Source organism: Carlito syrichta, unplaced genomic scaffold (genome assembly GCF_000164805.1).
Source record: "Carlito syrichta isolate Samal-C Ts95f unplaced genomic scaffold, Tarsius_syrichta-2.0.1 Scaffold305745, whole genome shotgun sequence".
In the NCBI taxonomy this organism is placed as follows: Eukaryota; Metazoa; Chordata; class Mammalia; order Primates; family Tarsiidae; genus Carlito; species Carlito syrichta.
The window spans coordinates 671,449-698,571 of NW_007249841.1; the positions used below are offsets into that span (position 1 = coordinate 671,449).

At 42.7% G+C, this 27,123-nt stretch overlaps 1 protein-coding gene across 1 annotated transcript in view; it reads right to left on the reverse strand.

The window, feature by feature from the left end:
• ATP10D (ATPase phospholipid transporting 10D (putative)) overlaps positions 1 to 27,123 on the reverse strand; it is a 109,867-nt gene that overhangs the window by 8,666 nt on the left and 74,078 nt on the right. The window contains exons 15-21 of the mRNA XM_008062557.1: positions 23,265 to 23,449; positions 17,351 to 17,660; positions 13,509 to 13,585; positions 10,849 to 10,974; positions 7,178 to 7,378; positions 2,954 to 3,034; positions 1,077 to 1,181 (exon numbers count right to left, since the gene is read on the reverse strand). Of these exons, the coding sequence (XP_008060748.1) occupies positions 1,077 to 1,181; positions 2,954 to 3,034; positions 7,178 to 7,378; positions 10,849 to 10,974; positions 13,509 to 13,585; positions 17,351 to 17,660; positions 23,265 to 23,449 (1,085 nt within the window). The remainder of the gene's footprint in view (positions 1 to 1,076; positions 1,182 to 2,953; positions 3,035 to 7,177; positions 7,379 to 10,848; positions 10,975 to 13,508; positions 13,586 to 17,350; positions 17,661 to 23,264; positions 23,450 to 27,123) is intronic.

Below are 27,123 nucleotides of genomic sequence, written 5' to 3' on the forward strand. Positions count from 1 at the left end.
GGCTGGAGTGCAATGGTGCAATGATAGCTCATTGTAGCTTCAAACTCCTGGGCTCCAGTAATCCTCCCACCTCAGCCTCCTAAGTAGCTGGGACTACAGGTGCCTGTCACCATGCCCAGTTAATTTTTAAATTTTTTGTATATAAATGGGGTCTTGTGATGTTGCCAAGTTGGTCTCCAACTCCTGACCTCAAGTGATTATTCCGTCCTTGCCTCCCAAAGTGCTGGGATTATAGGTACGAGGCAACATGGCCAGCCTCAGATAATCACATCATTAAACAAATAATTATACATTATTATTAGAGTTGTGAGTAAAAGCCAGAGGATGAAATGAGAGCATGTATGGTTAGGGAAGGAGTCTTGGACGAGAACACATTTTTTCTGAGACCTAAAACAACTTTGTAGGTGGGTGGAGTGCAGGATTACAAGGAGGAACTAAAAATGCCACCATTAAGAGATATGGTAAGTGCCCAGGTCCTGATGTGGTAATGAGCTCCATGTATTGGAGAAACTGGAAGAGGAAAAATGTGGTTCCATCCTACGAATAAGTGGAAATGAGGCTGGAGAGAGGAGCAGGGCATCCACGCATGAGGCCACACAGGCCATCTCAGGACTTCCAGATCTGATTCAAAGAACAATGGGAAACCACCACCAAAGGGTTTTACCCAAGGGAGAGCAAAAAAGTTTATATTTTGTGCTATGAGAAAGGCATAAAGTCATCACTGAAGTTAGTGAACCAGGATTAGTTATCAGCTTAGTTTTGGAGAATGCTGGCTGTGGAAAGGTAAATATTCCTTCAGACTGCCTCACACCTCGACAAGCCACCCACCACCGATGCCGCCAAAGGGGGCAGGTTGGTAATGTTCCATGCTCCCTGGCTACATATCAACCTTGGCACAGTGGCATTCAGACTTCACCAAGAAGAGCTGTGACTCAGCCTCCTCCACGGAGTCATTCATCTTCTTGTTACCAATGACCTTCTAGGCATGAAGGCTTCGGCAGGCTCACAGCTGACAGGAGACATATCCCCAAGTGTGAAAGGTTTTGGGCTACTTCAGAGGCAGGAAAACCACTCACCAAACTCTTGCTCTCGATGACCAGATGTAGGAGGATGATGAACAGTGCAGCTGTGTTCAGGGGGTTTCCAAACATGAAGATGTCAATGTCAGAGCCGCGGTAGGTCTGCAAAGAGGAGATGACAGCAGGTGATCCTGGAAGGTGTGAGTAACACCACTCTCTCTACAGCTCATTTGAGGCCTGAGTCCCTGCGGCCACATCCCTGTGAATTGGTCACTTGGGATAAATTTGAACATCTCCAGAAGAAAGAGCCTGACTCTCCTAGGCAGGTGATCTAATTTTCAAACTTTTCATTTAAATTCTTCTTTATTTGCCATCACAACTGGTCTTTTTGGGGCCTTTTACTCAGACTGCTGGCTCCCTGAGTTATAAAACTCAAAGACCTGCACTCACTAGAGCTGCAAACCTGTGAAGCAGTTATTAAACGTACCCTAAGTTTATACCTCTCTTAGGTAAATGTACCCTCTTCTCCTACATATGTCTTTAAGTCCTTAAACCATTCCTCAAATAACACACTTTCTTTTTCTTTCTTTCTTTTTTTTGAGTTGGTGTTTTACTCTGTCACCCAGCCTGGAGTCCTGTGGCACACTCACGGCCACTGCAGCTTTGACCCACTGGGCTCAGGTGATTCCTCCACCTCAGCCTTCCAAGTAGCTGGAACCACAGGTGTGCACCACCATTCCTGGCTAATTTTGGATTTATTGTAGAGACGAGGTCTCACCAAGTTGCCCAGGCTGGTCTTGAACCCTGGGCTCAGGCAATTCTCTCACCTCTGCCTCCGAAAGTGCTGAGATTACAGGTGTGAGCCACTGCACCTGGCCGATAGCACACTTTCTTAAGGTTTTACCATCATCTTCATTTTTTTCTGAATACATTTCAGATGCCTAGTCTACTTTCCTCTTGAAGTGTAGTGTAGCCAGAAAACCCTAACCAGGCGAATTCAAATGATTTTATTTGAATAAAGAATGGAAACTGAAGTTAGAGGTTACTGTTTTTTTCATTCTTAATACTGTGCTTCTATTGACACCATCCATGATACAACAAGGGTTATCCCCTGGGGAGGGGTGGATGTGGGTGAGCAGCTGTACAGTGCTGCCTCATGCTGGTGTCAACAATTAAATTTTGCACGTTCTTTGTTTAGCCACATTTCTTCCATTCTTTTCCTATAACATTTTTTTGTTTTATTTTTAAATATTAATTTATTTACATATTTATTTGAGACAGGATCTCACTGTCCTCTAGGCTGGAGTGCAGTGGTACAATCCCAGCTCACTGCAGCCTCGATCTCCTGGGCTCAAGCAATCCTCCTGCCTCACCCTCCTGAGTAGCTGGGAATACAGGTGTACATCACCGCATTTGGCTAATTGTTGTATTTTTTTATAGAGATGAAGTCTCCCTATGCTGCCTAGCTAGTCTCGATTCCTAGGCTCAAGCTGTCCTCCTGCCTCAGCCTCCCTAAAGTCACCAAAACTGGCAGGTTTTTTAGTTTTAGAGATACTATTTATAGAATCTTAAATTTAATGCTCTGAATGTTAGTCCAGAACTCACTAATAAAAGCTTTCATGTTCTGATTTTGCCTCTCTGATTTCTGACTATTCTAATTATATGGTCAGATATTCTGCTTTTTTCAAGTCACTCATAAAGATTATGAAGTGGTACAGGGTTAACAAGACACCCAAGAGGACTCAAACTTGGTACTTCTTTCCAAATTTAATTTATTACCTAACATATATGAGGGGAAGATAATAATTTAGTCAGTTAATAATCAACCTGATTATATGAGCCACCTGCCCTTCTATGTGCTGATGCTGGTAGCTGTGGACAAGGAAGCATCATTGATTCATGAGTAACAAATGCACTGAGGCACAAAGACTCACAAAGTAAGGCACAAAGAAGCAGACCAGGCTTTGGTAAAAGGCGTCCAACAAGGTGATCCAGAAGGTGAGGGGTGAGTATGCCTGAAATGAAGCAGACATTGGGAAGGGAGGGAGATTAATGAGAATTGGAGCAAAGTCAAGAAACATTACAAACCAGTACTTCTTTGCTTCTTGGGGAGACAACTCTGTTCCTTTATTCTCTCATAAACAGGTAGGATTTGTCAACAGAGGAGAAAGCATGAGGAAAGTTGAATGCAGAGTCCACAGATGAACGTGGTGGAAAAAAAAAAAATCCATGAAAGGCCAGGTGCGGTGGGTCAAGCCTGTAATCCCAGCAATTTGGGAGGCAGAGAAAGGAGGACTGCTTGAGCCCAGGAGTTTGAAACCAGTCTAGGTAACATAGCAAGACCTTGTCTCTACAAAAAAAATCAAAAAATTAGCCACGCATGGTGGCATACACCTGTAGTCCCTCAGGAGGCTGAGGTGGAAGGATTGCCTGATCCCAGGAGCTAGAGGCTATGCAAGCTGTGATTATGCCATTGAACTCCAGCCTGTGTGATAGAGTGAGACTCTGGCTCAAAAAATAAAAAATCTGTGAAGGAGCCCTTATTCAACTCAGGTTGCCCCTACCATTGGATCAATTTTAAATCTACCCTAACTAGGGCTAGTAGTGCTAACTTCATTTCCTGCTGATTAGAGAGGGTTGTTCCCAAACTTCTTCAAATCTATCCACTTCTCTGTATGTACAGTATTTCCTCCATTCCAGTTCCTCATCAATTCTCTGAATGACTAGGTAACCATCCAGTTACCCTTTGTGCTTTCTTAATCCACTCCTCCCGCACCAGCCACTCCTCCCACACCAGGATTTAAATGTAAATCCTGTCACGCCCTCTCCTTAATTAATCAAATTGACTCCTTCCAAGGACTTCCCACTGTATTTCCAGGACAATCTAAGTTTCTTCCCATGACCTGTAAGGTCCCGCACAGTTTGCCCACTAGACAGCTCTCTGGGTGACTTCGTACCATCATAATGCTGCGACAGAAATCTTCAATCTCTTCCCTGAAAGTGCAAAACCCATTCTTTTCTTGGGGCTCTCTGCAAGGAATTCTTTGTACATGATTCCCACAAGATCAGTTCTTTATTACTTTTATCCTTGCTCAAATATAACTTACACATCTAGGCACACCAGGCAAGTCTAAATGTCGTGTCCACTCGGTCACTTACTACCATGGCATCCTAAGACGTCATCTCCATCGGAAACACTCTTTATTTGTTGACTTAATGCCTTCCTGTTTCTCTGAGTGGAACGCAAGTCTCATAGAGAAAGACTTTGACTCTTTTATTCCAGTGATTAGAACAGTGTTTGATACAACAACATTGGGTAACATAGTGAGACTACATACTACGTGGCTTTCTATACAACTCTTGGAGAAAGAAAGAAGAATTAGGTAGGAACACTAGGTGAGTGATGGAAAATAGTTCTTCAAAGCAGAGCCAGCTCTGATTGAATGGCAATGTGTGTGTGAAGAAGGATTCTGAGGCTGCATCAGACGCAGTGGGAAAGTACTGTAGTTTACTAGTGATGTCTGCCATGAATGAAAATGGAAACGTGTGTCACATCCCTGAGCTAGTCTTTTCATAACATGTTCTTCTTGGACTTATTTTATTCCAAATGCAAACAGAGGCTGAAACTTCCTTGAACATGTCTCACTGTCTCTTAAAGAACAAAGCTTTACACATACACAAATTTTCCACATACAGTCTTCCAAAGACCACACTTGGAATTCTCACATTGATCCTTTTTTTCCCTTTGCTTTCTGGAAAGTCAAAGCAAGGAAGATTCATTGTTTCTAGTTTACTTTTTCCTGTATCTTTTTTCACTATTTTCTCATTGGAAATGATGGGATATTCTCCCTGCCTTTCTTCATCCAAGCATCCGTACACTCTAAGCAGAAGCACAATCCAATAGTTGAAGAGAATGTTCCAGAGACAGAGACAAAGGGCTAACCCAAAATGCCACTGGAAAAGAGCCATTCAGAGATAAGTTAAAATATAACATCAAACTTCTAGAGGAATAGATGTTGCTCAAAAAACCTAGAGTGAAAAGGTTAAAAGTACCTTTTCCCACAGTACATGAGGAAAAGAACTTAGGAAAGTAACAACCTTCATCATATTGACCACACACTTCCTTACCCTGGCCTTGAACTTAAGGTCAGACTGAACTCTTTCAGGAAAACCCATGTAGTTCCTTGATCTGAATGGATTAGATAATATTAAAGGGTTATAAGGATTTCTCCTTCCCTGAAAGTTGATGTTGGCTGCTGTAGGTAGCCTAAGACACTAAATTGTCCTCCATTCTAGAGAGAGAAGGGACAAGGATAAGATAAATGAGAAGCTGAAGGGATTAACTCACAGGATCTACTGGAAATAAGGAAAGAGGGAATTCCAGACATGAAGTCAAAGTAGAAGAGAAGCCTATGTGGGTGATGAGAGATGGGGAAGAGGCTTCTTGGAAGGCAAGGCTTGGATGCAGACTTCCAGACTCATCTCCTTCAGAGAAGAGAGATTCTATAACTCTGGAGAGTATATTTCATGACCCTCAACACAGGAAATGACCCCAACATCACACAATTTGTTTGGAGGCCAAGTTCAAAGAAAACACAAATCTTAGAAGGCAAAATCAAGGAAATCAATCACCTTTTTTTTTTTTAATCAATAGCCACATGCTGGGAATCGGCCAGCTAAGCTCATTCTTTAAAAAACCAGTCAGCTCAATAGAACAATGTGTACCAAGGATTAATAACAGGATTCACCAACAGGAAACAATGACCTTGATTCTTCTAAGGATGAGGACCAATTACAACCTTTAGTCTGTACAAACAGGCTCTTAAGACTTTAGATATAAAACAAAACAAAACAAAACAAAGCAAAAACCAAAACGAACTAAAAATCTCCTTCAGTCCTCCTTTCCCCAGTGGATTTGGAATCTAAATAAGGCCTGGGGTACAGGAAAACCTTCACTGATATCAGTCACACACTCCTTCACTCTGGCCTTGAGCTTTAAGTCAAATCAGACTCCTTCAGGAAAACTCCATGGAGCTTCTTGACCTGAATGGAATGGATAATATTAAAGGATTGTAAGGATTTCTCCTTCCTGACCTTTGAATGTGTGACTTTTCTGTTGGCTGTTCTAGGTAAGATTAAGGACAGGAAACTACCCTCCATTCCAGACAGGTAGTTCAAGTCAGAATAAAGATAGAGTGATGAAAATAAACGCATCATTTTAAATTTGAGATTTCCTCAAATTTCTGGTGAATTATGGAGGGTAAAAATAATAAGAATAAGCACTTAATATGGCTGAAAGTTGCATGCATATTATCTTCTTTAATTCTCAAGTCATTCCCCAAAGTTAAAAAAATTGAATAGAGGTGAGTTAAAGAACCTACCAAGTTTATATACCACAAAACCACAATTGAAACTCAGGCCAAGGAGACCCCATTATTTCTAACACATGCTGGGCCATTTTTCAGCTGTGAGATATTTAGAAAAATGACTTAACCCCTTTGTGGTTCAGATTCTTTATCTTAGAATGGGAACAATACTAGGTTCCGTTTCAATGTGCTTTCATGAAGACAGATGGCAGCAGGGTTTAGTAAATGCTACATAGTACTCGCTGTAAGGTCCAAACACTGAATTTTTTCTTGTAAGTACCTAAGACCTTTTGTAGACTTATCTGCATTCATCTCAAAGGTGAGTAGCTTCTTATCTGCCATAGATTCTTTTAAAACAATCAAACATTTCAAAGTTTAAATAGCTCCGAAAAAAGTGGATTGAGGTATTTGAGGTGGCTGATTAAAAACTGCACCGACAAGCCAGGCTCGGTGGCTCAGCCTGTAATCCCAGCACTTTGGGAGGCCAAGGTGAGTAGATTGCTTGAGCCCATGGGTTCAAGATCAGTGGGTAACTTGGTGAGACCTCATCTTTCCAATAAATAAAAAATTTAACTGGATGTAGTAGCATGTGCCTGTAGTTCCAGCTACTTGGAAGGCTGAGGTGGAAGGATCACTGGAGCCCAGCAGGTTGACGCTGGGATGGCCGTGTGCCACTGTACTCCAACTTGAGCGACGGAGTAAGACTCCAACTCAAAAAAAAAAAAAAAGAAAAAATGCACTGACATTGACAATGGATATATATCCATCCAAGCATCTTCTCTTTACACCTACCTCTGATTTCTGACCACTCTTGTAAAGTTCAGGCAGCTGCAGGAGGGTGTCTGCAGACACGTCTTTCTCCAAAACACCATAGATGACGGGAGGGGCAGAGGTGAAGAAGAGGTTGAAGAGGATCAAAACCCAGTAGTCAGTCATGGATGTTCCTGAAAACCCACAAAAGAACTGGTACCAGAAAAGGAGGTTCACATAGGCCTAGGGGCACAAAGAGAAACATCCAGGTCTTAGAAACAGCAATGCATGCTGTGACCACACATCCCACAGGCTGCCATTCTGAGCTGTGTGACCTCAGCCTCCCTTGAGTTTTCTTACTTACACAAAGGAAGATGACAACTTTCCTTGCAGCTTTTTTTTTTCTTCCTGGAATTGGGGCCTCACTCTGTCACCCAGGCTGAAGTGCAGTGGCATGATCATGGCTCACCACAACCTCGACCTCCTGAACTCAGGCAATCCTTCTGCTTTGGCCACCCTAATAGCTGGTGCTACAGGTGCGTGCCATCACATCCAGCTAATATTTTTGTTTGTTGTAGAAATGAGGTCTTGTTATGTTACCCAGGCTGGTCTCAAACTCCTGGTCTCAAGCAATCCTTCTGCCTTGGCCCCCAAAGTGCTGTGATTACATGCATGCATGAACCACTGTGCCTGTCCCCTTGCAGCTTTTTTGGCTAATATTTTATTCAATTAAAATGAGTCCGTGTGCATACAAACACACACACACACACACACACACACACACACGTACACACACACATACACACACACTGACTCCTTGGTGCTGGCATTGTTCTAAGTGCTTTACCAATAATTCATTTAATCTTCATAACAACTTGGGGCTTATTGTTGTTCCCGTTTTACAAATCAGAAAACCGAGTCATAAACTGAATGTTTGTGCTCCTCCCAAATTCCTATGAAATCTTAATTTCCAGCTTGGTGGTGTTAAGAGGAGATGCTGTCTCTGGGAGGTGATCAGGTCACGACATTGAAGTTCTCATGGATGGAACGAGTGCCCTTGTGAAAGAGAGCTCTTAACTCTTTCTACCATGTAAGGTTATAACGAGATGTCTGCAGCTTGGCAGCAAGCCCTCATCAGAGCCTGGCCATGCTGGAACCCTGATCTCAGAGTTCTAGCCTCAAGAACTGTGGGGGTAAAGGTTGGTTATAGGCCACCTGTCTATGATACTTTGTTATAGCAGCCTGAGTGAACTGAGGCCCTGGCCTAGAGAGACTAAGGAACTTGCCTAAGTGGCAGAGCCAGGACTCAAACTGAGATATTTAACTCCAAAGGAAGAGAGCCTAGTCCAGTGCTGCACAGGACAGGCATGCCACAAATGTGAATTCTCTTGCTTTCTGGGTTCACAGTTACTTAGCATTGAAATAGGATGGTGCCCACAGAGTGGCCAACATTCCAGGTTAGCTGAGGGGTTTCCCAGGTCGAGGGACCCTCAGTGCTAAAACTCGGACAGTCCCAGGCAAACCAGGACAGGTGGTCACCACACACACATCCTACATGGTTTCCTCTGGTATTTTGTCTGAGAGAAGCCAGGCTCACTACAGTGAAGCTCTGAGCTGCTCTCCAGCAAGGCCCGTGGATACTTTCTATTAACTGTTTGACTTTAGATCATTTTCCTAACCTCTCTGAATTTTGATTTCCTACTCAATAAACTGAGAATTAAATGACCTTAAGTCTTAGTATCAAGATCAAGGGAGCACCAGCACTTTGGGAGGCAGAGGGGTGAAGATCACTTGAGGCCAGGAGTTTGAGATCAACCTGGGCAACATAGCAAGACCCCATCTCTATAAAATAAATAAATAAATAAATGAGCCAAGTGTGGTGGTGCATGCCTGTAGTCCCAGCTATTTGGGAGGTGGAGGTGGAGGGAAAGCTTTAGCCCAGGAGGTTGAGGCTATGGTGAGCTACGACTGTGCCACTGCACTCCAGCCTTGGTGACAGAATGAGTCCTGTCTCAAGAAGAAAAAAAAAGAGAGATTGGCATCATAGATACACTGGAACATCCTAGGACAAGGGTCACAATCCTTAGAGTTTCCAGTCTGGTGTCCGTAACATGCATTATTCCCAGATCCTGAATATATATCCATAATGTATCCATTGGGCACATGTGTGGTTTGGGGGATTCTATTCTGGGGAGTCAAGCCATAGTCTTCATTGGTACCTCAAAATTTGTCCAACCCAGGAACCACGGTCTCAGAAAGGTAAGCAACTCTAGTGGTTTTTCTCCATAGTTCATAAAATATTCATTTTTAGCTAGATAAATAAGAGGTCACAATGAAGTCTGGAGGGTGTCAGTTGAATGGATGTACAAGGATTACAGAGTAGAAAGGTCACAGGGGTCCTGATTCTCTCTAATGAATACTCCCTGCCTCTCCAAGAGCAAGCAGCATATTATTCTAATATTGGTGCTTCTTAACCCATGGGTTAGATCTGGACTTAAAAGGAGGGACGGGAAATAGGTTTTGCTACTTCAGGGGAGAGGGTAGATATATGCAAAGGTACTAAAAGCAAAAATCAATAAACAAAAACTTGGGAGAGGGCTGCCCTCTAAAAGTTATTGGCCACTAAGTCCTGGCATTTTAAATGATAAGCCACAGCTTTCCCCAGAACCACACGTTCAGGCAGAGTGATTATACATTTCAAATATCCTCATAAAGTATCTGAGTTTTACTAAACTTTGATTAGCTGTGCTAATTCTAATTAGTAAAGTACTGAGAACTTCCTGAAGAGTTCATTGTACTAAAGGAAAAAAAATGCTTCTGGTGACAAATAAATAGACACACACTCAGATCTAACTTACACATTTGGGCTATCATAAAAATGACTCATTTAAGTGATTTTTATTACTAAAGATGATCTTTTAATAGAGGGACATAAACTTATGTCTACTACTAACATATTGCATATGGGCTTTAAAGACTAAGAATGAATTTGGCCTACAAATCGTGACATAGTTACATAATTACCCCACTTAGAAGTACTTAAATGAATGTAATTTTATAAAAAAGAAAACAAATTTAAATAGCATGCTGACAATTAGAAGCTAGGATTTCTAATCAAATTCTGCCCTTTTAGGAATTACATAATTAAAATAAAATTCCTTTGCCATTAAGTAACTACCAAGTACAAACACATTTTATAGGCTGGCTTGAGAGTTTTTGTGTCTGTGAGTGCCAGCTAGCTACAGGCCAACACATTATCCCGGGTTTTCATCTGCATCTGTGTCTTCAACATACCACAGAGAACATTAATTTGGAGAAGCAGACATGTTTTGGAATTGCCAGTAAACCAGAAGCAAAGCTTTTTATTCTCTACTGACAGACAGCATTAAACATTTTATAATTCTGCTTGTCACAACCTTTTATAGAAGGCCAAAAATTGGATTTTAAATGAACCAGACAGGACTTAATTTAATTTAAATGCCCAGAGAGTAGAAAATGCTTGCAGATGCAGATGGACAAGACCAGCAAGTTCCTGTCAGTAGCTGAAACACAGCTGATTTCCAGATGACTTCTGGTAAGACAGAAGTGATCCTGGCTGCTCCCAAAACATCAATAAGCAAGGTAAGCATAGCATAGGACTCTTCTTCTTCATCCTCAACTCAACCAGGACAGAATGTGTGAAGGGGGAAGGGACACATGCTGGGGTTACATACCACGTTCTTATAGAAAAAATAGAGAATCATATTGGAAAGTCGTGTGTAACACCAGTGCCCGTGGACAAGGAGGAGCTTGCTGAGATGTCTGAACTGAGAAATGGCAAAGTCACTGGCCATGACAGCCTGTGGAGGCAATGGAGAGAGAGAGAGAGAGAGTCATCCGGGCCACCAAACATGTCAGAGCAGACATAGCACGGGCAGCCTGGCCGCCACCACACTCAACTCTGTTACATCTGTGACTTAAGCCTTACATGCATATCAAAGACACCGCCCCCACACACAACAGCAAAAAAAAAACAGAAACTCCATAAATACAGAGCCTTAATGGATTGCCTAGAGTTATTATTAGGTTGGTGCAGACATAATTGCAGTTTTTGCAAGTTGAAATTTGTTGTTTGATATTGGAATACATTCTTAATAAATGTGGTCATGTTATGCATCATTTTAATGCACATTTCATGCTTTAAGTTTTTTTTTTTTTTTTGCTAATGACTTATTGCTGTTTATTTTAAATTTATTTTAGACTATGGAAATGATGTTAGACAAAAGGCAAATTCAAGCAATTTTCTTTTTTTAAGATTTATTTATTTATTATAAAAATATGGGGTACAATTAAGGGTTAGGTATATAAACACCGATCATGCAGGTACCCTTGTTGAAGAGGTATGCTCCTCCCTCCCTAGTAGAGTCCTTCAACTGCCAATCCCACTCCCCCCCCACAGCTTTCCACTACTGTCAATCACTTTCTTATAGTATTATAATTGTTCAAGGTCACCTTATGAGTTCAAGTTCAAAATGGGTTGTAAGGCAGCAGAGACAACTCACAAATCAACACCGCAATTGGCCCAGGAACTGCTAAGGAACGTACAGTGCAGTGGTGGTTCAGGAAGTTGAGCAACCGAGATGAGAGCCTTGAAAATGACCTTGAAGACGAGGAGCGCAGTGGCTGGCCATCAGAAGTTGGCAACGACCCACTGTTGATGACAATGACCCCTCATCAAAGCTAATCCTTTTACAACTACCAGAGAACTCAACTTTGACCATTCTACAGTTGTTTAGCATTTGAAGCAAATTGGAAAAGTGAAAAGGTTTAATAAGTGGGTGCCTCCTGAGCTGACCAAAAATCAAAAACATCGTCGTTTTGAAGTGTCATCTCCTCTTTTTCTAAGCAATAATAACAAACTATTTCTCAATCAGATTATTACGTGCGACGGAAAGTGGATTGTGTATGACAACTGGCAATGACCAGCTCAGTCGGACTGAGAAACAGCTCCAAGTTCTTCCTAAAGCCAAATTTGCACCCCAAAAAGGTCATGGTCACTGTTTGGTGGTCTGCTGCTGGTCTGATCCACTATAGCTTCCTGAATCCTGGCAAAACCGTGACATCTGAGAAGGATGCTCATCTCAGCACATCAATGAAATACACTGAAAACTGCAATGCCTGCAGCTGGCATTGCGCAACAGAACGATGTCACTCTTCATGACAACACCCGACCACAGGTCGCACAACCAACACTTCAAAAGTTGAACAAATTGGGCTACAAAGTTTCACCTCATCTGCTATATTCACCCGACTTCTTGCCAAATGACTGCCACTTCTTCAAGCATCTCGACAACTTTTTGCAGGGATGCTTCCACAATCAGGAGGCAGAGAATGCTTTCTAAGAGTTAGTCGAATCCCGAAGCACGGGTTTTTATGATACATGAATAAACAAACTTATATCTCATTGGCAAAAATGTGTTGATTGTAATGCTTCCTATTTTGGTTAATAAAGATGTGTTTGAACCTAGTTATAATGATTAAAAAGTCACAGTCCAAAACCGCAATTACTTTTGCACCAACCTAATAATACTATTCAGCTTTCCAACATGGCCACGTGCAACAAAATTTTTCTTTGGTTCCTACTCATGATGCAGTTTTAGCACATGAACTTTCCCTGGAAAGCAGCTCCCTCAGCAAGAGCTCTGTTTTCTGCATTACAATATGCATTCTCTCAATGGAGAGAATACTAAGAAGTGGTGCCCTCCTGGCTGCACAGGACAGTACAACGTGACAGGCAAAGAGTCGAGTCTCTCACCTTCCACGAAGATGCCATTATCTACAGTTCTTAGGAAGCCTTGAGCTTCGAAGCCCACCCTCCTCTGACAGCTTTCATTCCACACATGAATGAAAAGCAGTCTTTTGGATTACAAGCATGTAATGGAGTTGTGTGCCTAAAATGCTGTCCAATCCCCCCCGCCCCCTCCCCACACACATGCAGGACACTCCCGCCCCCTTCATTCTCATTCTCTCACATCCTTTTCTTCCCCTCCTCCTCCCTGTCCTCCTGTCTCAAAATCCTTATTCAAATCCTTGGTAGTTTTCTTCAGAGTCAGAATCCACACAGCTGATGTAGGGCTAAAAAAACGTATTCCTGGAATTTGGGTAACAAATTCCTGGAATTTTTTTAATGGAACAAGTGAACCACACAGCTAAAATTACCCAAGAAAATGTTGCAACACTCACCGAGTAAATAATCAGTGAATGAGTGGATAACCTTTCTGTTTCCCACTCCTGGGTCAACCACACACAGTCTCACCCAACCACAGGGATTTTACCATGGAGGGTGCTGCCTTTGGACAAGCACGTCACGGTCAAGGTCCTTGGGTGCACTCACCTGCATGCCTTCCTGGCCTGAGACTCCTATCCCAATGTCTGCTACTTGTATCATGCTGACATCGTTGGCACCATCACCTTCATGAGGACAAGAAAAAGTGAGAAACATATGAGAAGCAAAGATGCAAACTTTGCAAGTCAACAGGGGCCACTCATGTGAACAAATAAACCCTTCAAAGCTTATCCCCTTTCTCCAGGTTACTTAGCAGCTATTGAGGCAGAGATTAAATGTGGTAGTGCCCCTGCCTTCAGGAAGAACTCCAAAATCAGTACTGCACTAGACTCCCTCATGCTGTGGCATCTACCTGGAGACTTGTCTCTCTGGTACCACCCATGCTAGTTTCAATGCTCCAGATTGGCCCTATCCTTGCTGGCCACAGCGTGTGCATCTCTCTGTTTTTATAACACGGTCCTCATCACCTCTACCCCGCGTTGCTGGATTCCAATTGTTCTTGCTCTTGGCTTAGATGTCCTTTCCTCTGGAACATACTGGGACGTCTTCCCTATAGGTCAGATGCCCCTTCCCTGGACCCCAGCAGCCCTGTCTCTCTCTTACACCTGTCATATGGGATTATGGTTGCGTGCAGATCTTCTGGCCTCTCCAACACTGGGAGCTTCTCAAGAGGAGGCAAATATGCATTCCTCCTGATAATGAACAAATGCTCCTCACTGCTATCCAACTATTCATGCGTTTTTAGATAATAGCATCCTGGTTTTCCTTGGGAACTCAGTCGCTGTGTTTGATTAGGGTGGACCCAAACCTCCATGTTGATGAGTGGGCAACCGACCTAGGCCTGTACAATCAGCATCTTCTGCTCCCTGGCCTAAGTGATTATTTAGAGATGGGAACATGACTCGACTTAATTTTTTTTGAGTTGGGGTCTCACTCTGTCACCAAGGCTGGAGTGCAATGGCATGATCACAACGATCATGGCTCACAGCAGCCTTGACCTCCTGGCTTAGGCGATCCTTCCATCTGGGCATCCCATGTAGCTGAGACTACAGGCATGCACAACCACATCTGGCTATTTTTATTTTTATTTATAGAGATGAGGTCTCATTATGTTTCCCAGGCTGGTTTCCAACTCCTGACTCAAGAAGTTCACCTGCCTTGGCCTCCCAAAGTGCTGGGATCACAGGAGGGCCAATATGTCCAGCTACCTAATTTATATAATTATAAAGCTCAGGGTTCTAGCTTCAGGAACATCAGGATCCAGGGGCTTGAAGAATTCATTCATTTACATGTTCACTCATCAAGATAATTGAACAAAATTCCATCTTCATCCTGATACTTGACTGCAGCAATCTGCAGTCAGATTGTTAGCAAGATAGGCTGTAAATCCAGTTTTTGGCAGCTTTGTGATCACCCTGAGGGGAAGTATTACCTGAGATGGCAAGTTATCCAAAGGAAAGCAGAGACTGAAAGAGACTGCAGAGATGGCTGGGTTCCATCTAAACACTGGAGTCTCCCAGATCTCAATTTCACACTACCATGTTTCTCTTCTTTATTTATGCTCTTTCTTTGGTATCAAGGCTTTGAGATCTGCTAAATGTGTGAGTCCCACATTTATATCTCTAGCCAATTCCTCATTGCTCAATTTCTGACTTTTATCCTAGCTGCCTACCTGACATTATATGTAGGCATTGAATGGCCTTTTCAAACTCAAGGATAAGACCCAACTCTTGATTCACCCTCCTCCATCTGGGCTAATGATAACTCCGGTCTTTCTGTTCTTAGGCAAACTCTGGCATTCCCTTTGACAACTCTTTGTCTCATATAACTTAGTCAGTCTGTCAGCAGATGTCATCAGTTCTTTCTTCAAACCATGTCCGTTATCTGACCACATTCCACCACTTTCTCTGCTCCCATCTGGGCCCAAGCCACCATCACCTCTTGCTGAATTATTTTGATGGCATCCAAATGAGTCTCTTTATGTATGTCTTTGCAGCCCAACAGTGACTCTGACATAGCAGCCAACATGATCGTTTTAAACTTAAGACAGATTACGTCCCACCTGTGCTCAAAATCCTCCCATGGCTTCCTAATTTCTTCAGTAAAAGCCAAAATCTGGCCTGTGTGGTGGCTCATGCCTGTAATCCTAGCACTTTGGGAGGCCAAGTCTTGAGTCCAGGAGTGCGAGGTCAGTCTGAGCAGCATAGTGAGACCTTGCTTCTACAAAAAAATTGAAAAAAAAAGAAAGCTGGTTGTGGTGCCTATAGTCTCAGATACTTGGGAGGCTGAGTAGGAAGGATCACCTGAGCACAGGAGGCTGAAGCTGTGGTGAGCCATCACCATACCACTACACTCTAGCCTGGGCAACAGAGTGAGATCCAATTAAAAAAAAAAAGGCAAAATGATAAAACAAAAATAATAGCCTCCAAGTACCTGTGTGATCTGGTCTCCTGCTACCTCTCTGCCCTGTGAAAATCTGCAGAAAACTCTTCCCTTTGCTTAATCTCCTTTGGCCTCTGGTGTAGCATGCATGGTTCACCTCATAGCCTTCACGTTTACTGTCCCTTTTTCCAAAATGTTCTTCCCCAGATATCTCATGGTTCCCTTATGACTTCCTGCAAGTCTCTGTTCACAGATAGCAGTGAGACCTTCACTGAAAAGCATTTGCAAAGCAGCAGCCCCTCCCCCAGCTCCAAGGTGCCACACTCCTCACTCCACTTCGTTTTTCTCAAAAGCATGTCCCACTACCTTATCTCCTATGTATTAATGAAGTATAATGCCTTTCTACTAAATGCAAGCTCTTTAAGAAAAAAATTCTTTTTTTCAGTTTTATACACTCTTATATCTCCATTGCCTAGAAAAATGCCTGGTACATGAAAAGCACTTGAGACATATTTGTTGAATGAATCAATGACTTGTTCATGCCTTTGAATTGAGCTTTTCTGAATGTAGTGCTTGTGAGTTTTCAGCACTGTGATTCAGTTTATTACCTGACTGAAGCCCGTTGATTGAGGGATCTGACTGAGGAATAAGTCTGACCTTTTCTGTTCTTATCCAAATTTCTAACTAAGGCGTGGTGTCCCACCAGATGAGACTCACCGGATAGGGTTTTATTACCTTATTATCCTACATATTAAAAAGTCTATTTTCCAGCCTGACTCTGGCATAACATCACATAACAAATAAAGGAGGAAACCAAATTATTTGGTGGCCCTGCAAAGCCATCTCTTAGGGACTCCTAGACTCTGGAACTGTGTAAGACACTTACTTATCTTCCCTGAACTCTGCCACATAGAAGAGTTCATCTAAATGACAACAAACCTGGAGTTTTCTGACCCCTTATCTCAATAGAGCATGTCCTCTATTGATTTCAAAAATTCCTTCAGTAGGAACTACAAGTTACCAGTTAAGAAAACTTGAGATTTGCCTATGACCTGCAGGCCCCTGTTTGAATGTCCCTCCTTCCTAGGCCAAATGACAATCTCACATGTATTGACTTATGGTTCCTTGTAACTTCTGTCTTACCAAAATGTATATAACTGAACCACCACTCAACCATGGTGGACATGCATTCTCAAGTCCTCCTGAGGATAGGTATTCCTGGGCTTAGGTCTTCCAGTTTGGTTCAGAATAAACCATCTTAAAATATTTCACAGAGTTTGGCATCTTTTCACCAACAGACTATTATATAGTTTCCCATGCCACATCCTTAACAGCTGGTTCACAAGAGGTGGTCAAAGGGGTGGTGGAAGCACAGGGGAGGGAATGAATGTGGTAGAAATAAAGTAGGGGAGGGGTGGGAGGGAAAGGGGGCAAGGAAAGGACAGAGCATGGGCTTCTAGGATGGTGTGAAGGGGAGACCTGCAGGGTTCAGTCTCAAAGTCACTCACCGATGGCCAAGGTCATCACCCGGAGGTGGCTTCGCACCAGTTTCACCACTTCGCTCTTCTGCAGGGGCGTGGCTCGGCAGCAAACCACAGCTTGACACCAAGATGTCAGTTCCAGGAATTGCCTTTGCAGACTTTCTTGAAGGGCAAACTCCAGGGTCCTCCCAGTGATGACGAGTCCAGCCCGTATTCCTGAGTCCTGGGGGACAGGAGGCCGAAGTAAATCTACACGGAGTGACGGCTGCTCTGAAGAGACTCGGTATTTCTTCTGAAGTTCTTGCAAAATTGTGCTCATCAGCATCTCACAGGCATCCTTGAAACAAGAGGCAAAGATAGTCAGCCTTGGGGTGCCCTTAGTGGCCAGAGCTAGCTAGAATTTTATTGCTATGCTTTAGCAATCACTGGATAAGGAAACCCCAAGTAATGATTATTGATGACTTTCAAAGACTCTATGATGCCTCCCCAGAGAGTTCTATGTGTGTATGTGAGGATGGGTTAAAAGGATGGAGCAACATCACACTCCAATTCTTAGAAACAAGTAGTGGGGTAATTTCTTCATGTGTGCAATTGCCTTTTCAATGGCCAATCCCAACATTCCATTCGTCTCATACTATCACTTCTTAACTGTGTGACCAGAGGCAAATCTTTAAGTCCTAACTTCCTTATCTAAAAAAAAATGCAAATATTATCTTCATTATAAGATAATTGTGAGGATTAAGCAAACTAATACATGCAAAACTCCTAGTGTAAGGCACAGCACAGAGCAGACATTTAAAACAGTATTGTTTAAATTTTCTTTTGATTTAACACATTTTTTTACACATGAAGTGTTTATTGAGAAACTATATATTAGAAAACACTCTAGAAGCTGGAGATATGCCCGTGGACACAAAAGTTCCTGCCCTCATGGAGCTCCTATCTGGGACAGAATGTTCTAGGTGGTGCTTACCACACCTGGTTAGCACACAGGCTCATTTCACACTAGTTAGGATGTTCTTTAAAGGCAGATATTCCTTTTAGTTTACTCTGGAAGGCTTCATGATGCTAAAAAGAGGACCCTACCAGGTACTGAGGAAACATTCACTGAATGAGTTTCTACTGAGGAAGACTGAAGCTCATTCAGAATTTACCACTGTCAAAGGACCACTGAGGACAGAGCCTCTCTAGGGGCAGTGAACTCAAGTATATACACCAAGCCTGAAATCATGAACGCATGGAAGAGCCCCTCCCTCAGGGTCTATTTACTTTGATCTTCAACGCTGTTTTGTCAAGCATTTCTCGACCCACAACAAAATGAGAAAGGTGAGGGACGCGTGGGCGAGACACAACAAAAATCTACAGCCACGGAAATGATAAACACAGGACTCAACTTTAAAATGGAGCCCCCTTGGCTTCCAGGAGTGACAACCTTCACACAACATGTCTCCAGAAGAGGAGCAGGGGAAATACAGGAAGAAGTACCTGGTGCGGGGACCCAGTTCATGGACATGAAATGCCCAGGGTGCTATAAAACCACCACAGTCCACTAGCCATGCTCAGTGGATGTTGGCTGCTCCAACGTCTTCTGGCAGTCACTGGGAGGACCACCAGCTCCTCCAGGATGCTTTTACACCAAGGCCTCCAGGATCCAGATAAGTGGGAAACCATCCCAGTAAACACAACTTGGATATAAATAAATAATAATAAATAACTACAAACGGAGTCACCTAGTGACACTCACATTGGGAACACATTCAGTCCTATGTCCCTTCAAAGCCCCCATGGAAAAGAATACAAAGATGAATCCACTGTGCTCATGGTGAGCACAATGTAGAATAGGAAAAATTCTTTTTATAAAAACTTTCTGGAGTTTGGTTAAGTTAAAATGGAACATTTAGAGAGTAACATGCCTTGCAGTCATTGAAAATGATGTTTATTAACTCAAAATGGTTTTTAAGATATCTGTCATTGGAAAAGACACAGCTACAATACTGTACAATGCAATAATAGAAATACAGTCATTGTAGCATTAATATGCCTATGGCACAGAACACAGCCTATGTGGATACTCTGCAAAATATGACTGTAAATGGTCATTTTATGGTTATAGATTGGTTATAAAGGTTTTCATGCTGTTATTTTCTGAGCATTTAGTTTTTATATGCAAATTATTTTTCATTATAAAAATGATATAGAAACATGTTTTTGCTGTTGTGAATAGTGCAGCAATCAACACATGTGCAGGTGTCTTTTTTGTAGAACGATTTGTGTTTCACCGGGTATCTTCCCAAGAGGGCTGCACATACATTACTTATGTATCTAACCTGGACTTGTATCCCACATCTGTATAATGAAATAAAGTAAAAAAAATATGTAAAAACATCCTCGAAATTTAAAATAATAATAATTATAAAGAGACACACATGCAGCTAATCTCCCTGATCCGTGGGTTTCCCGCTTGTGGATTTGCCTCCTTGCTTATGCTTATGTATCGTCTCTGTCAGTACTGGTGGCACCGTTGTGATCATGTGCCACCATCATGATCACGTGCCACTGTCATGATCACGTGCTGACATGCCCAGGGTGATGCCTGAGTCTTGCCAAGACCCCGTTCCTGGTTGGGGCTAAACAAAGCGAGGCTTGGTCTTCCTGAACTGCCCGGATACCGTCAACTCCTGTCCTGCTCACGGCCTGCTTGGTGCCATGCTTTCACATTTCCCTGTGTTTTGACATGATTTTGCTGTTTAAATAGACTCTTGATCACAGGGCTGTATTGACCAGGGCTCCTTGGCACAGGACAGGTTGTGCTGTGCTTTCCAGAGAAACTGCCCGTGTGAAATAAGCTTTGCGGGGCCTGAGTTATAGTGCTGTCAGCCCTGTATGTAACGTGGGTAAATCAAGTGTGTATATCACACAAGATGCCTTTAGGCAGAAACACACACAAGGTCATGTGCTCACTGACTGACAAAATGTTGTGACCAGATGCTGGCAGGAAGCTAAGTCTGTATCTCTCCTAGGAGCCTGGGTCAGTATTCACTAATTTGGAGTGCAAGGCAGCTTCTTAAAATATAACTCCACAAGTAATGAGAACCAATGGGAGACACAGACACTCACACACACACACACACACACACACACACACACACACATAAATGTATATATGCACATATGTATATATATAATGTGTGATGTATAATACAAAATAGAAAGTATGCGGAAAGAGGAGTCAGAAAATTCAAAATTTATTCCATGCTTGAAGAGTAATTGGCTATAAAATGGAAATAATTTATCTGTTATGTCTATTTATTATAACTATCAAATGAAATCATGTATGAAAAGCCTTTTTACAGACTGTAGTAGACATTATGAGGATAGAAAGTTGCTAATCTCAGAAGAATAATTTAAATTAAATTATAAAAATAAAACAGATCAGACTTGGTGGCTCAGCCTGTAATCCCAGCACTTTGGGAGGCCTAGGCGAGTGGACCTCCTGAGCCTGCAGGTTCGAGTCCAGCCCTGGCAACCTGGCAAGCCCTCATCACTACAATAAATCAAAAAATTAGCTGGGCATGGTAGCATGCACCTATAGGTCCGGTTACCTGGAAGGCTGAGGTGGAAGGATCACCAGAGCCCAGCTAGGCAACTCTGGGTTGGCCATAAGTGTGCCAATGTACTCTAGCCTGGGAGATGGAGTGAGACTCCAACTCAAAAATAAATAAATAAATAAATAAAACAAAAATAAATAAAATAAAAAACGACAGACACTGAAGGGCCTTTAAATATTGCAATACAGTAAATAATCCAGGATATGACTGTATTAAACATTTTTTTATAGAAACTTATGGGAATAGAAACTATGTACAGTTCATAAGTGGCTACACTTATAATCCATTTTGCAAACCTAGAAGCAAAAGCTGATGGAAATTTGTAAAGTTGACACAACAGAAACCACTTTAGACATTCAACTGGCTGCCAGATGGCCCACTTAGGATGTGATAGAACCGATCTCTTCACTCAGTGACAAACTAGGCTCTATGGTCTTCAAATCCTTTTTGAACTCTTACAACTCCTGAGGGCTTCAACACCAGAGACTAAGCCTCTACTGGGTACCTGGCTTTTTATCTTAAGTCATCATAAAACTAAATGAAACTATGTTCATTGTGTTCTATTTAGTTATCTGGAAAATTCACATATGAAATAGGTATTGAGAGCAGAAAAATACTTTTGCTACTGATAGCAAAAAATATTATCTGCAGTAGATAGTAAACTTCTTGGATTGATAGTTTTAAATGCCTTTAAACAGAACATAAATTGTATATTTATAAGATAAAGTTTTGTATTTATATAAACTGAAGGTATATAAGTGCAATTTTGTTACATGGACCGAATGCATTGTAAACACAATCCTTTATTTTACTGTTTGTAGAAATCTCTAAGTCAAAACCAAACACCCAGAATTGATTACTTTTCTTTTTCCATGCTCACTGAGGCTTTCTCATCTGCCAGGTATAACATTAAACAATTTATATCTTCTCACTGAATGCCCACAACAACCCAACAAAGCAGACATTACTCTCATGTTACAGGTAAGGAAAATGAGGTGCAGGAAGGTGAGTAACCCCTCAAGGTGGCTGTGACCGCTCAGGGGCAGGCCAGGTATCTGACCCCTGGTCTCACCAGTCACGGAGGTCACATGGCTTCTGGTGACCCAAATGACTAAGAGATTTCTTATGCTCAGCCCCCTGCTGGTCCTGGAAGCCGGTCGGTGGCTGTGGTTATAGGTCACTGGGCCACTGTCAAGGAGAACCCACCCTGTGTCAAATAAGGAAGACTCTTTTTTCTCAAAATGTACCCGTTAGTGGGTACCGACTGAAGACTGAACATAAGACGCGCTAATCAATCATGGCAGCCCGTGAAGGGGTTTGAGATGTGAGCCCGAAAGAGAGCTCTGGAAGATTTGCGAGAAGGTGGACGGCTGGGATGGGATGGAGACCACAGTCAGGAGAAAAAAGCAAAAAACAAAAACCAAAACAATAATGATTCGCTTCTTGATAATTATTTATTCTGTCAAGCTTGTGCTTGGCCGGGCCAGGGGTGTGGGGGATGCCATAGTTCTAAAGACTTGGTGGAAAATGGTAATGGTTCAGAGGAGTCATTGCTGAATAAAGGCACTAGATAATAAAAGTCTGACTGCTGAAGGAAGGAGGGAAGTTTTCCAAGCAAAATAAACAATATACACAAATCTTGGAGAACCACTACACTAGGAACCTTTTGAGCAAAATAAAATGCCTATTTAACCAATTAAAACATTGGCACTAGAGGTTAGCAGGAGGAAAAATTGGGGGAAATAGGCTCGGTTTAAGCCTCTTAAATTCCTTTTCTTTAAAAAAAATTTTTTTTTTTCCTTCCCTGAAACAGTTCTTCAAACTTGATATTTTCAGGAGCACAATCTAAGAATTGTCACTAGAGGGCATGATTACCCTGAGAGTCTATTTTTAGAATGAAAAAAAAATTTATTAATGTATTCACCCGATTTCAATAAAAATTATCACTTCTCATTTGGAAAGGGAGGCAGATTTCTGTCTCAGGACTTGATATATTTTCTTATTTTGGGCTAAGTTTATCAAATCCCTAGTAATCCAGTGTGGAGGGAAAAAAAGCAAATAAAATAAAAAAGGAAACTTTCTTCTAATGCCTTTATTCAGCATGATTCCTCTGAACCATTACCATTTTCCAACAAATCTTTAGAAGAACTATGGCATCCCCTACACCCCTGGTCTGGCCAAGCACAAGCTGGACAGAATAAATAATTATCAAGAAGCAAATAGTTATTGTTTTGGTTTTTGCTTTTTGTTTTTTCCTCCTTACTACATCAGATCCCAAATGCTCCACTGGTTTTGAAAAAACAAAAGAGCTGGTTTAATGTCATTATACGCACTTGACTTTGGGTATTGAGGACAAAGAGCTTGTCGTTGGGCTCCAGCAGTTTGCATGCATAAGCGATGTTGACAGCTGTCTCCTGCTTGTCCCCTGTCAGCATCCAGATCTTGATGCCGGCTTTGTGAAGGGCTTCTATGGATTCAGGGACTCCCTCCTGCAGCCGGTCTTCAATGCCTGTGGCCCCTGAAAAAGACCAAAGTTCACCAGGGCTTATAAGAAGCCAACACCAGCCAGCACTCACCTAGGCCAGCACTGAGTCATGTCTGTCGGCTTGCTCAACCCTAAACTGTTCAAACTGCTCTGGTAGTTTCCAGAGACCCCGAGGAAGTGTGAAGTCTCAGGCCGAGTCATATACAGGGTCACAGTTTGGGACGGAGGCCTCAGGGATCAATGAGTTTATCAAACCTACTTGTTCTTTGTTTGGTTAGCTTTCTTGTCTGGAAATTGAGGGGACTTTATCCAATCATGCTGATGATGATGATGATGATTGAATTGGGGGTCTCACTCTGTCACCCAAGCTGGAATGCAGTGGCACAATTGTGGCTGACTGCAGCCTGGACCTCCTGGGCTCAGGTAATCCTCCTACTTTAGCCTCTTGAGCAGCTGGGACTACAGGTGTGCACTGCCATGCCTGGCTAATTTTTTTGATTTTTTTGTAAAGATGGAGGTCTCGCTATGTTGTCCTGGCTTGTCTCAAACTCCTGGTTGAGGAGGTAGGATTGCCTGAGCCCAGGAGGTGGAAGATACAGTGAGCGGTGATTGTGCCACTACCCTCCAGCCTGGGCAACAGAGTGAGACCCCAACTATAAACAAAACGAAACAAACTGTGTAGTAGTCCATGGTGTATATATGTCACATCTTCTTTTCTTTTTTTGAGTTGTCGTTTCACTCTGTTGCCCAGGCTGGAGTGCCGTGGCACACTCATGGCCACTCCAGCGTCGACTTGCTAGACTCTGGCAATCCTTCAGCCTCAGCCTTCCAAGTAGCCAGAACTACAGGTGTGCACTGCCATGCCTGGCTAATTTTTTTGATTTTTTTGTAAAGATGGAGGTCTCGCTATGTTGTCCTGGCTTGTCTCAAACTCCTGGTTGAGGAGGTAGGATTGCCTGAGCCCAGGAGGTGGAAGATACAGTGAGCGGTGATTGTGCCACTACCCTCCAGCCTGGGCAACAGAGTGAGACCCCAACTATAAACAAAACGAAACAAACTGTGTAGTAGTCCATGGTGTATATATGTCACATCTTCTTTTCTTTTTTTGAGTTGTCGTTTCACTCTGTTGCCCAGGCTGGAGTGCCGTGGCACACTCATGGCCACTCCAGCGTCGACTTGCTAGACTCTGGCAATCCTTCAGCCTCAGCCTTCCAAGTAGCCAGAACTACAGGTGTGCACTGCCATGCCTGGCTAATTTTTTTGATTTTTTTGTAAAGATGGAGGTCTCGCTATGTTGTCCTGGCTTGTCTCAAACTCCTGGTTGAGGAGGTAGGATTGCCTGAGCCCAGGAGGTGGAAGATACAGTGAGCGGTGATTGTGCCACTACCCTCCAGCCTGGGCAACAGAGTGAGACCCCAACTATAAACAAAACGAAACAAACTGTGTAGTAGTCCATGGTGTATATATGTCACATCTTCTTTTCTTTTTTTGAGTTGTCGTTTCACTCTGTTGCCCAGGCTGGAGTGCCGTGGCACACTCATGGCCACTCCAGCGTCGACTTGCTAGACTCTGGCAATCCTTCAGCCTCAGCCTTCCAAGTAGCCAGAACTACAGGTGTGCACTGCCATGCCTGGCTAATTTTTTTGATTTTTTTGTAAAGATGGAGGTCTCGCTATGTTGTCCTGGCTTGTCTCAAACTCCTGGTTGAGGAGGTAGGATTGCCTGAGCCCAGGAGGTGGAAGATACAGTGAGCGGTGATTGTGCCACTACCCTCCAGCCTGGGCAACAGAGTGAGACCCCAACTATAAACAAAACGAAACAAACTGTGTAGTAGTCCATGGTGTATATATGTCACATCTTCTTTTCTTTTTTTGAGTTGTCGTTTCACTCTGTTGCCCAGGCTGGAGTGCCGTGGCACACTCATGGCCACTCCAGCGTCGACTTGCTGGGCTTCGGCTATCCTTCTGCCTCAGCCTTCCAAGTAGCCGCAACTATAGGCGTGTACTACCACACCCGGCTAATTTTTGATTTACTGTAGAGATGAGGTCTCATCAAGTTGTCCGGGCTGGTTTCAACTCACAGGCTCAGGCAATCCACTCGCGTTGGCCTCCCAAAGTGCTGGGATTACAGGCTGAGCCACTGAGACCAGCCTGCTACATTTTCTTTATTCAGTCCATTGTTGATGGACACTTAGATTGGTCCCATGACTTTGCTATTGTAAACAGTGCATGAACATACAAATACAGGTATCTTTTTTATATAATGATTTATTTTCCTTTGGGTAGATCCCTGCTAGTAGGATTGCTGGGTCAAATGGTGGTTCTATCTTTCGCTCTTTGAGGAATCTCCAGACTGTTTTCCACAGAGATTGAACTATTTTACATTCCCACCAACAGCACATGAGCATTCCCTTTTCTCCACATCCACGAAGGACAGGCTTTTAAAAATGCTCTTGCCAAGAAGATGTAATATCTATCTGCAAATGCTCTTTTCTAATCTAAGTTCACTAATCTCTTTTCTGAAACAGTTGGGGCCAGATGTGCTTTGGAATTCAAAAGTTGTTCCGCTTTTAAAGGGTAATATGCCTATACCATCTTTTTAACAGTTGGTAATCAGGCATATTAATATTTCTGCAGGAAAACTTGCAAATGTTCACATTCATTAGGAAAATAAGGACTATAAATAGTCTTCCATCAAACAGGCCTGGTTTTGCTGCCAAATGAGTTTTGGCACTAAACCCATGGAGCATTTTGATTTGGGGATTGTAGCTAAGGAAATGTAGACCTAAACTACTTAATACCATCTCAGAGAAATCATTTAAGAGTAGGCATCATTATTCTAGCTGTTAGACAGAATTAGATCAATGTTTTTCCCCAAACAGAAGAATGGAGCTCAGATGCCGGTCTATGGATGTGTTAGTGCTTATATTAGAATTAAAATCTCCAGCAGGGAGCGGTGGCACACACCTGTAATCCCAGTACTTTGGAAGCCAGAGGCGAGAGGATTGCCTGAGTCCAGGGCTTAGAGACCAACCTGGGCAACTTGGCGAGACCTTGACTCTACAGTAAATCAAAAAATTAGCTGGGCATGGTGGTGTGTGCCTGTAGTTCCAGCTACTTGGAAGGTGGAGGTGGAAGGATCGCCTATGTCCAGCAGGGTGAGGCTGCAGTGGCCGTGACTGTGCCACTGCATTCCAGCCTGGGTGACAGAGTGAGACTCTGACTCAAAAAGAAAAGAAAAAGGAAAAAAATAAATCTCCAGCCTCTAAGGCAACGGTTCTCAAACTTGATTGCCCTTTGAATTACATTTGGGAGCTTTTAAAAATTCAAGTGCCCAGGCCGCACACCAGATCATTTGAGTCAGAACTTCAGTGGGTTGAATGCAGGGATCAGTATGTTTTAAAGCTCTCCAGATAATTCTAAGATGCAGTTCAATCCAAGACAAGAGTTGTCAGTTGTGTAATTTTAGTTGAAATCAGGAAGAGAACAGAAATAAATTGCAGTAGTCTAGTAGCAGGTTTTGGATAAAAAACAGACCCTGGATCCAGGCAGACCTAAGTTTCATGTTTGGTTAATTAGTAACTAACTCTGCCAGCCACCTGCATGTAACCTTGAACAAGTCATTGAACTGCTCTGGGACCCAAGTTTCCTCGAAAGAAGACGGAGATTTGATGTGAGGATTAAAAAAGATAACACATTTTAAGTATC